The sequence below is a fragment of the Suncus etruscus genome, chromosome 18, assembly GCF_024139225.1.
Source record: "Suncus etruscus isolate mSunEtr1 chromosome 18, mSunEtr1.pri.cur, whole genome shotgun sequence".
NCBI lineage: Eukaryota > Metazoa > Chordata > Mammalia > Eulipotyphla > Soricidae > Suncus > Suncus etruscus.
The window spans coordinates 34,430,151-34,442,617 of record NC_064865.1 but is presented as its reverse complement, the minus strand read 5'-3'; the positions used below and the strand labels follow the sequence as shown (position 1 = coordinate 34,442,617).

The 12,467-nt window shown below is 48.3% G+C and overlaps 1 protein-coding gene across 2 annotated transcripts in view; it reads right to left on the bottom strand.

The window, feature by feature from the left end:
* LOC125996451 (patr class I histocompatibility antigen, A-2 alpha chain-like) overlaps positions 1–12,315 on the bottom strand; it is a 59,847-nt gene extending 47,532 nt beyond the window's left edge. Inside the window, exons 1-5 of one of the 2 annotated variants that reach the window (XM_049765399.1) lie at positions 12,209–12,315; positions 11,682–11,951; positions 11,227–11,502; positions 10,365–10,640; positions 10,143–10,256 (exon numbers count right to left, since the gene is read on the bottom strand). In XM_049765399.1, coding sequence (XP_049621356.1) covers positions 10,143–10,256; positions 10,365–10,640; positions 11,227–11,502; positions 11,682–11,951; positions 12,209–12,281 — 1,009 coding nt within the window. In that variant the 5' untranslated portion in view covers positions 12,282–12,315. The remainder of the gene's footprint in view (positions 1–10,142; positions 10,257–10,364; positions 10,641–11,226; positions 11,503–11,681; positions 11,952–12,208) is intronic. The other variant, XM_049765400.1, reaches the window with a different exon arrangement.
* Between the last annotated feature and the right edge of the window lie 152 nt (positions 12,316–12,467).

Here is a 12,467-nt window from a genome sequence, read left to right as displayed (position 1 = left end):
AGAATACAGCCCTACAACAAGAGAAAGAGCCAAGAGTATGAATATTCATCTTCTGATACTACAGATTCCTGTGTACAGGGACCCTGAAGGATCTTAAGGGGACTGAAAGGCTTCTGAGGCTCAGAGATAGGGACAAGTGGAGAGAATGAGAAGTGAATGTGTGTACAAGAAAACTGTCATTCACAGAAACAATAAATAAGAACAAAGTTGAATCTGAGACTCAGATCCAGGCCTGAGCATAGACTGACCAGCACTGACCAATGGCCGGGGACAGAATGAGACCTAGATTTTGCCTGAGTCCCTGAGGGACAAGTCACTGGTGGGACAAGGTGCTACTGAGGACAAAGAGAGGAAGAAATGACCCAGACTGCTGAGTGACCACACATAAGTCCACATGCACTGAGACAAACAGCACAGGCTCAGTTCAGTTCATCCCCTCAGAGCCTCTCCTGTCACACCTATGACAGACACAAAAGACATGTGCATTCTGGGAAGGCTTCAAAATTTCCATTTATTCCCTCATACATTTCAGGGATCTCCTTTATTAACCTCTAAATTTCACAAAAAGGAATTAGAAAAATGCAAATTGGATGCTTATTCCAATAGGGGGTAACATTATTCAAGAAAGAACCTAATATAGATGGCAATAGTCTAGGCCTGTGTCTGAGTGACAGAATAGGTCTGTACCAAGAAGAAAAAACAAGTCAGTGTAGTGAAGAGCCTGGTGGGTAAGGGTGGGCCAGCATCCCTCTCTTCACAGAGACAAGACAACAAAGTCACATCCCTTGGTAGAAATAGAATTAGCAGTTCTTGAGTCACAAGTGGAAGCACGAGGAAATCTTGCATCTCACAGCCCCATACAGGGCAGATCTCTCATGCTGAGAAAGAAAAGAATAAAGATTCACATGAATTCCAGAAGTTCACGTCCTGAACAAGCTTAGAATGTCTCCCTCAAAGAACTCCCAAATCCTGTTACCTCAGCCAACTCCTTCTACATCTGGCCCCCTGAATCTTACCTTTAGGATTTGTGAGAGTCCTGGGCATCATTGCTGTCTGGGAAAGAACAAACAGAACAAGGTAAAAATCTCTGTGATCGAACCAAAGAGGAAACCTTGGATGGGTGAACTCTCCACAGGCTCCTGTGTGCTCTACCTCAGTGTATAAGGGATTCCACACCCAACCCCAAACTCACTTTCTGCCTGAGTGTACTGTCCTTCTTTGTTACCATGGGAAGAAAACATTACAAGAAAAAGTCAGGTAAAACATTGGGTCATGAGATTACAGAAAACTCTCCAGTCCCTAATCCCAGGGAAGCGTTAGAACTCTTATGACTGAGAGCAGGATCATGAAACATCCAAAAAAAAAAAAAAAAAAAAAAAGAAGATGTTTTGGACTGCATCAGCCTCCTCCTAGAGGTCTGTGCCTAGCAAGGAGATGCCCTGTGACCAGTGCCCACTAGAAATCAGGTTCATTAGCCAGCTTATGAAGATGAAAGTGTCTTTCATTTCACAAACTTGAGTGCTGAACACACATAGTGTGAGCAATGAGCAGGGGCAGTGGAATTCTCTGTGTGTGGGAGACCCCCAAAGTGGGACAAGATCCTATCATAGTTTCAATGACCACAGTCCCAAGGACAACCAGACCAATAATGATGCCCGTAGTGGGAATGATAGATGAAAGAGTGTGCTCTGAGAAGGGGAGGAAAGAAAATGAGACCTCCAGGGCTCATTCTCCACCTACTGAGTTTCCCCAGAAAGGCCTCTGATTCTCCTGAGAACAAGCTTTGTGCCTCTATTCCTCTCCTTACCCCATCTCAGGATGTCAGGCTCTGGCAGCCCCTGGTGCTGCACATGGCATGTGTATCTCTGTTCCTCTCCAGAAGGCACCACCACAGCCTCCCACTTCTGGAAGGTTCCGTCCCCCGAAGGCCTGGTCTCCACCAGCTCTATGTCCTGGGCTATTTCCTCCCCATCACGCTGCCAGGTCAGAGAAATCTCCGCAGGGTAAAAGTTCAGAGCCCAACACCTCAGGGTGACCTCATCTTCAGAGAAGGGGTGGTGGGTTATGTATCTTTTGGGGGGTTCTGAGGAGGAATAATGAGAAAATTCATACTCTGGGTTACTTCCATGATGAAGACGAGCAGGTTATTGAATTGAAATAAGGTTAAAAACAAATAAATATACATACAAAATAAAACAAACAAACGCACACCTAGGTAGAAGTCTGGCTCAGGAAACTGGGATAAAATTCTAGTCCTTGGAAAATTCTAGAATAAGGTTTGGGTAAGAGGCTCAGGTCTCTAAAGGAGGAGACACTGATTCTGGAGGGTGAAGGAGAAAGCAGGAGGCAGATCTCTAATATTTTCTCACTTGAGATCAAGGTCTGGGAGAGAAAGTCGGGGTTCACAGGATGGTGCCCGGGACAAGAAAACCGAGACCTGCAATTCAGGCCAGGGTCTCTCGGGATCCTGTGGACACAGGGTGGGCTTTCAGGAGAATCTCTGGAGCAGAACAGAAACCAGGTGGGTCTCTCAGTCAGCTGACCAGGAGGAGGATGCTTTTCTGACACTGAACCCCGTTTTTTTCCCTATTGTGGAGAGTCGGCCCCGCCCAGGGGAGACCAAGTGTCTTCCCCCAGCCCTGGTACCTGCGCGCAGCAGCGTCTCGTTCCCGTTCCGCAGGTATCTGAGGAGCGACTCCACGCACCTGCCCTCCAGGTAGTTCCTGTCATAATCAGCCACATTTTCCCGCTCCCACTTGCGCCGGGTGAGCTGCGCCGCCGCGTCGGCCGCGGTCCAGGAGCGCAGGTCGTCGTTGAGCGCGATGTAGTCGGCGCCGTCGTAGGCGTATTGATGGTACCCGCGCAGGAGGCGCCCGTCCGGCCCCACGTCGCAGCCCACCACCCTCTGGACCGTGTGAGAGCCTGAGCAGGTCCAGAGATCAGCCCAGAACTGAAACCGAAACCGGGGCCCTTCCCCCGCAGCTCCTCCGGGTCCAGAGTCCAGCCTACGGGGACACTCTGGGACCATCGCCCGGGTGGTCCGTCCTGGCCCGGCCCGCGCTCACCGTCTTCGCTCTGGTCGTAGTAGCGGAGGGCGATGCTCAGGCTCGCTCGGAAAGTCTGCGCGTTTTTCTTGGAGACCCGCGTCTCCCGCTCCCAGTACTCGGGGTCCTCTTGCTCCATCCAGGGCGCCCGCGGCTCCATCCTCGGGCTCTCCGAGTCGCTGTCGAAGCGCACGAACTGGGTGTCGTCCACGTAGCCGGCGCTGATGAAGCGGGGCTCCCCTTGGCCAGGCCGGGACACGGAGGTGTCGAAATACCGCAGGGAGTGGGGACCTGGGGGTGGGGAGGGGGTGAGTCTAGGTCCGACCCTTTGCGGTCCCTCTGGTCCCTGGTCCGAGAGTGACAGGATGAGGACACTCGGGGGCTCGGGAGGCAGAAAGGGGCGGCGGGGCTGATAAAGGAGATATTTGGGGCTCAGGAGAGTTCAAGTTTGGGGTGACAGGTAGAGTCATCGAGGAGACCTCTAGATGGGAATGGAACTCACAGCCGGGCGGTCACCACACTCCTCCCAGCTACGAAAATCGTTCCCTACCAGAACTCACCCACCAGCGTCTGGGCCAGGGTCCCCGAGAATAAGAGAAGGAATTGGATCTCTCTAACCATCATTTTCATGGTTTGGGGTAGATTTGACTTTGAGCCAGTCCACACCACTTTATAACGGAAACCGTGGCCACCCTGATTTGCTGCTCTAGACACCGACACCCAATGGGAGTGAGAATCAGCCTGCGTCACCAATATCTGGGCAGAAGACGCTGATACAAGTTGGAGGGAGAAATGAAACTGTGGGGATAGCACTGAGTTCTGCCCCCCCAATACCATCCAGAGACTGAAAACTATTCACCAGTGAGTTATCTGGGGCCTGCAACTTGGCCTCCTCTTGCTGTCCTGAATTCACTTGATTTTGTCACTGAGTATCCCCTTTACAAACCGCATTGTGGTGCTTTTTGGGTTTACACACTTGCTTGCAGTGCTCACACACTTTTTTAGGTGTGCTGTTGAGGGGATAAATCGATTGAGTCGTGAAGCCCCTGCACATTGGTAGTGGTGCCAGAGACAGAACACTTCTTTGTTGTGGTGCCAGGGATCACACAAGGCAATATCACACGAGCCATGTCAGATGATTTGTGTGGTCCTAGGGCTGAAAGATGACTCCGTCCTAACTGTGCTTTCTCTTGTTATCTCCAGACTCCCAGCACAGAACAGAATATGCACACGAGGGGGAGTCTGATCTGGTGTCAATTATGTATTTGAATAGTTTCACTAAATATATACTCACAGAAGTTCCTCTCCACTAATAGCCATGAGCATTGGCCACGAGTATGATTAAACAACGTGAGTATAATAATCAACATTAATAGTATTGTAAAGCATAAACTCTCAATCAATAACAAAAGTGGCATTGTAAAAACAAACAAAAACTCGAACAATAGGGACTGGAGCGGTGGCACAGTAATAGTGTTTGCCTTGCATGCGGCTGACCTAGGAAGGACCGCAGTTCTTTCCACCCATGTCCCATATGGTCTCTGAGCAAGGAGCAATTTCTGAGTGCATAGGTAGGAGTAACCCCTGAGTGTCACTGGATGTGACCTCAACCCCCCCCCATCTCAACAATAAGATTGGCCAAACTTTTGATTACAGTTTTAATTTCTTCAACAGTGATGGGGGTGTTTAGATATGCTGCATCCTCTTCGTTCAACCGTGGAAGTTTATATGAGTTCAAGAATTTATCCATTTCTTCCAGGTTCTCATATTTAGTGGCATAGAGTTTCTCAAAGTAATCTCTGAATATCCTTTGAATCTCTGCAGTATCTGTAGTGATCTCCCCCTTCTCATTTCTAATATGGGTTATCAAGTTTCTCTCCCTCTCTTTCTTTGTGAGTTTTGCCAATGGTCTATCAATCTTGTTTATTTTTTCAAAGAACCAACTTCTGCTTTCATTGATCTTTCTGATTGTTTTTTGGGTTTCCACTTCATTGATTTCTGCTCTTAGCTTTGTTATTTCCTTCTGTCATCTTATATTTGGTTCCTTTTGTTGATCATTTTCTAATTCTATAAAATGCGTCATTAAGGTATTCATGTATGCTCCTTCTTCCTTCCTGATGTGTGCTTGCAAAGCTATAAATTTTCCTCTCAGTACTGCTTTTGCTGTGTTCCATAGGTTCTGATAGTTTGTGTTTTCCCTGTCATTTGTTTCCAGGAAAGTTTTGATTTCCTCTTTGATTTCATCTCGGATCCACTGGTTGTTCAGTAGTAGGATGTTTAATTTCAAGCTTTTAGAGTTTTTTTTTTGTGTGTGTCCCTTTGTAGTTGACATCTAACTTCAGAGCCTTGTGGTCAGCAAAGGTAGCCTGCAAAATTTTTATCCTCTTGATTTTATCGATGTATGTTTTAAATGGTAATATGTGGTCATCTTAAAACAAATGTGTTATGATCAGTTATGTCAACTATGTGATGTATTTTCTTTAATAAATTTATTTTTAAAAAGACAAAAAAAGCAGAAACATTATTAAACATATAGTAAATGTTCCATGTAAACTTTGTACATGCCTCATTTAGTGTCAGAGAACAACGAGATAGAAATTAAAAAAACCTAGAATAATGTCTTTATATATGTACATATATGTATCAAGTCTAAAGTCTTAGTGTTGGATGAGACCTTCTTTAGCAAGGAGCCTGTAGCCCCTTCTGCCTGTGAGTCTGGAGAAGCTTAGTAGCAGCGAAATAACTTCACAGGCAGTCGAAGTTTCACAGGAGTCAGCCAGCTTTATTTCACAGCCCTAGCCTTCATATGCATTTCCTCACATGACTTCTATGCTAAACTTTTCAAGCAGTCTCTTTGCTGCTTCTCCTCTGCTCTCTGCCTCTCTCACTGCTGCTCCCAAGCCATGTCTTTCTCATCTCTTTTTCTCAGGAGCTTTGACTCCTTTTCTTTTGCTCTACATGCTTCCTTCTTGCTGCCTCTCTTGCTCTCTTCTCTTTTTTATCCCCTCTCTCCCCCCAGGTACACTCCTCTATCTAACCATGTCAGATGTGGGCAGTTTTGATCATTCAGGCAGGATAAACAAGAAGTTGGGGGGGGATACCCTAGATGTCTACTGGTTAACACTTAGTTATAAGCAGAGAGAACTAAGGGGATGCGCAGCCACTGGGTCTGGGCTCTGATATTGCTGTTAAACTGGATCTGAAACCAGCCACCTCACTTCTCACAATGTCATCAACCTCCACTCTAGACTCCCTGAGTCTTAAGAAACTGTCCAAGTGACCCTGTGCTCACTGTCATTTGAGGACTCCCTGTCACTGTGATTTCCACAGTGTCACATCTGTGAGGCCTGTACTTGGTGTAGGTCTGACCAGATCCTCCAGCTCTATGGGTTCAGGGCTTGGTCTTTGGTCTTTCCAAGTCATCACTGTTGATTATATTTAACCTTCAGGGGTTAAATATAATAGAGCTCACCTCCCTAATCAGTTATGCCAGAGCAGCCATCCAGCATAAATCAAGACTTGTCTGTCCAGTGGTCAACACCACAATATTATATTTCCAGTTGATTTTTTTTTTTTGTTTTTTAGGTCACACCCAGCAGTGCTAAGGGGTTACTCTTGGCTCTACACTCAGAAATCGCTCCTGGCAGGCTCGGGGACCATATGGGATGCCGGGATTTGAACCACTGAAGTGTCCTGTTGATTTTTAAGAGCCACACTAGTAGTGCTCAGGAATTACTCCTGCTCTGCACTCAGAAATCACTCCTGCTGAGCTTAAGTGGGATGATGAGGATCAATTCAAGGTTAACTGCATCCAAATGCCCAACCTGCTGTACTATTGCTCCAACTCAAGAATGGGAAATTTTGTCTAGATTTCATTCTATGAGGCTTTTCAGATCCAAAAATATCACTCATTTATCTGGCACAAGTGAATGGAGAATCATGTAGATCACCTTCCGATTCCAGAGAATCTGAGTGATTATTATTGTAACCCCAGTTTACATGATGAGTTGTGGAACTAAAGCACAATATCTCTTCCCAGTGATAACAATGTCACCTATGCTTTTCTAAGAAATGCTTCTCACCCTCTTTTTTTCCCCTTTCTTCCACAGCATTTTCTCTTTTCAGAGAAGAGGATCTTTGGGTTATAAATCTCATTTTCTAAATGCTACATATGAGGGTAACTGTGACTACTTTATAATCCTTGGACTCAGATCACATACACCTGAGTGTGAGGGATGTAGAGGGGTGGGTAAGAGAAAGATAAGGCTACAGAAAACAAAGTTACCCAACTGGAACTCACTGAAGGTGAGAAACAATAAGGCTTCCCCTCACCTAGCTTATTTCAGAATGTAAATTCTAAAAGAAGGGCAAGACAATTGGAAATAACATCCCAGAATACAGCCCTACAACAGGGCAATACCAGAGGAATCTGAACATTCATCTCTTGATACCACAGAGAATCCTGAGGGCAGGTACCCTGCTGGGCCTTGAGGGGACTTGGAAGAGAAATGCCTCCTGAGGATCAGGGAATGAGACTAGTGGAGAGAATGAGATGTTCATGTGTGTACAAGAAAACAGGTACTGTCCTCCACAGAGTCAACAAAAAAAGACAAAGGTGGAGCTGAGGAGTAGATCCAGGCCTGAGCATAGACCAGGGGTCCTCAAACTTTTTAAACAGGGGGCCAGTTCACTGTCCCTCAGACCACTGGAGGGTCTGACTATAGTAAAAACAAAACTTATGAATGAATTCTTATGCACACTTCATATATATTATTTTGCAATGAAGAAACAGAACAGATACAAATACAATATGTGGCCCGCGGGCCATAGTTTGAGGACCACTGGCATAGACTGACCAGCACAGAAATCCTCACTGTCCAAGGTCCTGGACAGAATGAGGCCTGGATATTGCCTGAGTCCCTATGATAAAAGTCCTGGTGGGACAAGATGCTACTGAGGAAAAGGAACAGAAGAAATGACCCACACTGCTGAATGACTACATATAAGTCCACAATGCACTGAGACAGACTGAGCACCGGCTCTGTTCCCTTCATCCCCTACAGCCTCTCCTGCCACACTTGTGCCAGATATAAAACAGACTTTCATTCTGGGAAGATTTCAGAATTTCCATTTAATCCCTCTTAATTTCAGGAATCTCCTTTATTAACCTCTAAATTTTACAAACAGGAATTAGGAAAAATGCAAATTAGATGCTAATTCCAATAGGGAAGAAATATTATTCAGGAAAAGAATCTAACACAGATGGAGATATGCTGCAGACATCTTGTATCCCTAAGCAAAACCTTACTGGGGTCAGAAAACCTTCACAGAAAAAAGTGGCTACACAAGCGGACGAATATGAAATATGAAATAATTGAGATCACACAAAATGCATTGTATGGGGACCCACGTCTATGAGACGAGAGACAACTTTACTTTTTGCTGATGACATTTTAAGCACAACTCTGGTATGCAAGGTATCTTCAGGGAAACAAAGGGCAGAGGATTGTTAGGAGGGACAACACAATGGTACTGGACCCTAGAACCCTACAATCTACGTATCAAATAACTACCGGATGTAGGTGAGAAAGAGTCCTGCTAGAGGTAAGGCGAAACATGAGGCGGAGATGTTTTGGGGTTAGCAAAAAACAGATTTTTCAAGAAACAGGAGGAGAGAAACCAGTTCTGGAAGAAATGTTTTTGCAGTTGCCGGAAAATAGATTTTAGGGGAGATGGAAATTATTGTTTACCATTATGGAGCTAGACCCAGAAAAACAAGCTGCCAAAAAGCCGTTTCTTTGGTACTGAAATTTCTTTGTGACTGTAGGATAACTAAGGCCGAATTTCTGTAGTAGAAAAGGAGACAAAAATCAAATAAAAGGAAAAGAGAAATATAATGTCACAGCCATGTCAGAAATATAGCCAGTAATCCACGCAAGGGTCAATGATTGACTTCTCCAACGGACCTTCTGGCTGAAATATTTCTTGGGAGGAAAATTAGGCACTGCATCAGGAAAGCCCAAAGCCAAGTCTGGTGCTTGCTTCCCTTGATAATGGAGACATGCATGCTGCATGCCTCTACAGAGATAGCACTGTCTTATCTCTGAATGTGACAGAAAAAGTCAGTGTATCAGGGATGAAAACAGAGGTCAGTGTGGGGTAGGTCTGGTGGGTAACGGTGGGCTGGTGTCCCCTTCCAAACAGTGACAGGACAACAGACACAGTAAAGTCCCTTGGAAGAAAGAGAACCAGCAGATCTTGAGTCACAAAGTGGAAGCGTGAGGAAATCTTGCATCCCTTAGCTCCATGCAAGGCAGGCAACTCTCTCACACTGGGAAAGAAAACAATGAACAGACTCAAATGAATTTCAGAAGTTCATATCTGAACAGGATCATAATGTCCCTCTCAAACAACCCCCAAACCGAGTCACCTCAGCCAGCACCTTCCATGACAGGCTCCCAGAGTCTTACCTTTAGGTTTAATGAGAAATTCATCAGAGCCCTGGGCACTGTTGCTATCTGGGAAAGAATAAATAGCATACGGTCAGAACACCTGTGATATGACTAAAGGGAGAATCCTGAGTAAATGAACTACCCACAGGATCCTGTGTGCTCTCTTCCCAGGGTGTAAGGGATTCCCTACCCAATACCAAACTTACCTGCAGCCTGGGTGTACTGTCCTTTTTCACCTGTGGGAAGAAAACATGAGAAGAGGATAGGGTGACACTGGGTCATGAGATCACAGAAAATTCTGCAGTCCAGGATCCCAGGGAAGCTCTAGAACTCTAAAGCCTAAGAGCAGGATCAGGAAACACAAAGAAAAGAGATGCTCCTGAACTGCACAAGTCTCCTCTTGGAGGTCTGTGCCCAGCAGGGAGATTCCCTGTGCCTTGTGTCCACTGAGAATCAGGTTCATTACCAGCTTATCAAGTTGAAAGTGTCTTTCATTTCATAAACCTGAGAGCTGCACACAGGGCAAGTGTGAGGAACCAGCTCAGGGTTATGGGTGAAGCTTCCACTCATGAGGGAGGAGAAATTCTGGGTGGGGGTGAGAACTCCAAAGTGGGACAAGGAAACTCAGAGCTACCGTCCATCCTACCTGAGTGCTTCCTCTTGTATATCACAGCTCCCACTATTGTCACAGTCACCAAAGCCATAAGGACAACCAGGCCAATAATGATGCCCATGAAGAGGGTAGACTGAGGAAGGGGTTCTGGGAAAAAAAGGAAAGAGAGGTCTGGTCCCGAATACTCTGATGTTACCCAGAGGGCCCTCTCCTGATTCACCTGAAAACTGTCTGTGCCCCTATTCCCCTCCTTACCCCATCTCAGGATGTCAGGCTCCGGCAGCCCCTGGTGCTGCACATGGCACGTGTATCTCTGCTCCTCTCCAGAAGGCACCACCACAGCCGCCCACTTCTGGAAGGTTCCGTCCCCCGAAGGCCTGGTCTCCACCAGCTCCGTGTCCTGGGTCAGTTCCTCCCCATCACGATGCCAGGTCAGGGAAATCTCCGCAGGGTAAAAGCCCAGAGCCCAACACCTCAGGGTGACCTCATCTTCAGAGAAGGGGTGGTGGGCGATGTGTCTTTTGGGGGGTTCTGTGGAGGAATAGTGACAAAAACTATACACTAGTTTACTTCTGTGGTGAGGATGAACAGGGAATTGGTGTAGAATAAGGAGGTTAGAAATAAACACATACAAAAATAAAAGACAACAATAATACCAGGCACAAGCTTGGCTGAGGAAACTGGGATAAACACTAGTTCTTGGAAAATTTTAGAATAGAGTTTGACAGGAGGCCTTGGTGGCTAAGGACTAAGACACTAACTGGAGGATAAATGAGAAGCATGAAGTCAGGAGTCAGATTTGTACTGTGTTCTCAGCTGAGATCAAGGTTTGAGAAAGTCAAGGTTCACAGGATGGCAAGGGAAGAGAGATCTGATGTTTCACTCAAGGTTTCCCCTCCCATCAGGGAAACGCGGGTCCCTCAGGGTTTTGCAGACACAGGGTGGGCTAAGGGCCGACTCTGATACAGAACACGGAAACCAGGTGGGTCCCTCCCTCTGCTGATTTAAAGAAGGGCGCAGTTCTGAGACTGAAGCCCGTTTCCTTCGCCATTGTGGGGAGCTGGCCCCGCCCGGGGGGGGGTCAAGTGTCCTCACCCTCCGGGGCCCTGGTACCTACCTGAGCGCAGCAGCGTCTTCTTTCCGTTCCGCAGGTATCTGAGGAGCCACGGCACGCAAAGAACCTCCAGGTAATTTCTTTTATGTTGAGCCGCATTATCCTGCTCCCACTTGCGCCGGGTGAGCTGCGCCGCCGGTTCGGCCGCGGTCCAGGAGCGCAGGTCCTCGTTGAGCGCGATGTAGTCGGCGCCGTCGTAGGCGAACTGGCTGTAGCCGCGCAGGAGGCGCCCGTCCGGCCCCACGTCGCAGCCGGATGTGTACTGGAGGGTGTGAGCGCCTGAGCCGGGCAGAGATCAGGCCTGAACCGAAAGCGAAACGGGGCCCTTCCCCGCGACTCCTCCCGGTCCGGAGTCCGGGGCGGGTCCGTCAGCCTGCGGGTGGGGCGCTGGGACCCGACTCGGGGCGCCCAGGTCGGCCCCGGGGTGGGTGTGTCTGGCCCGGCCCGACCCGACTCACCGGCCTCGCTCTGGTTGTAGTAGCCGCGCAGGGTGTTCAGGCCCGCTCGGAAAGTCTGCGCGTTGCCCTTGGCGATCCGCGTCTGCTGGTCCCAGTACTCGGGCTCCACTTTCTCCATCCAGGGCGCCAGCGGCTCCATCGTCTTGTTCTCCGAGTCGCTGTCGAAGCGCACGAACGGGGTGTCGTCCACGTAGCCGACCTCTACGAAGCGGGGCTCCCCAAGGCCGGGCCGGGACACGGCGGTGTAGAAATACCTCATGGAGTGGGGCCCTTGGCGGGGAGGGGGAAGAGTGAGACCGGCCGACTCGCCCCCTCGGGGTAAAGGAGACTCGGGAGACAGAAAGGGGTCGCGGGACCGAAAGAGCGAACTTCGGGCGCAGGAGAAGTTGAAGTTGCGGGGGGGACAGGCAGAGCCTGAGCGACATTGGGGCCCGGGACGCGGAGAAGTTTCTCCCCGGAAATCCTGAGCTCCCAACGGGGTGTCCCCATCTGCCCGCATCGAACTTCCCTTCCGACCCCGCACTCACCTTTCAGAATCTGGGTAAGGTCCGCCAGGACCCCCGAGAACAGCAGAAAGACGTGGAGCCCCGAGGCCCACATTTTGTGGGTTTGCGGAACACTGACTCGGGGCCGGTCCGCGACACTTTACAACCTGGAGCCGCGTGGATGCTGATTGGCTGCGCTAGATACCAACACCCAATGGGAGTGCGGACTGTGTCTGCGTCACGAATATCCGGGCGTAAGACGCTGAGACAGGTTGAAGGCAGAAGTGAAACTGAGGACACC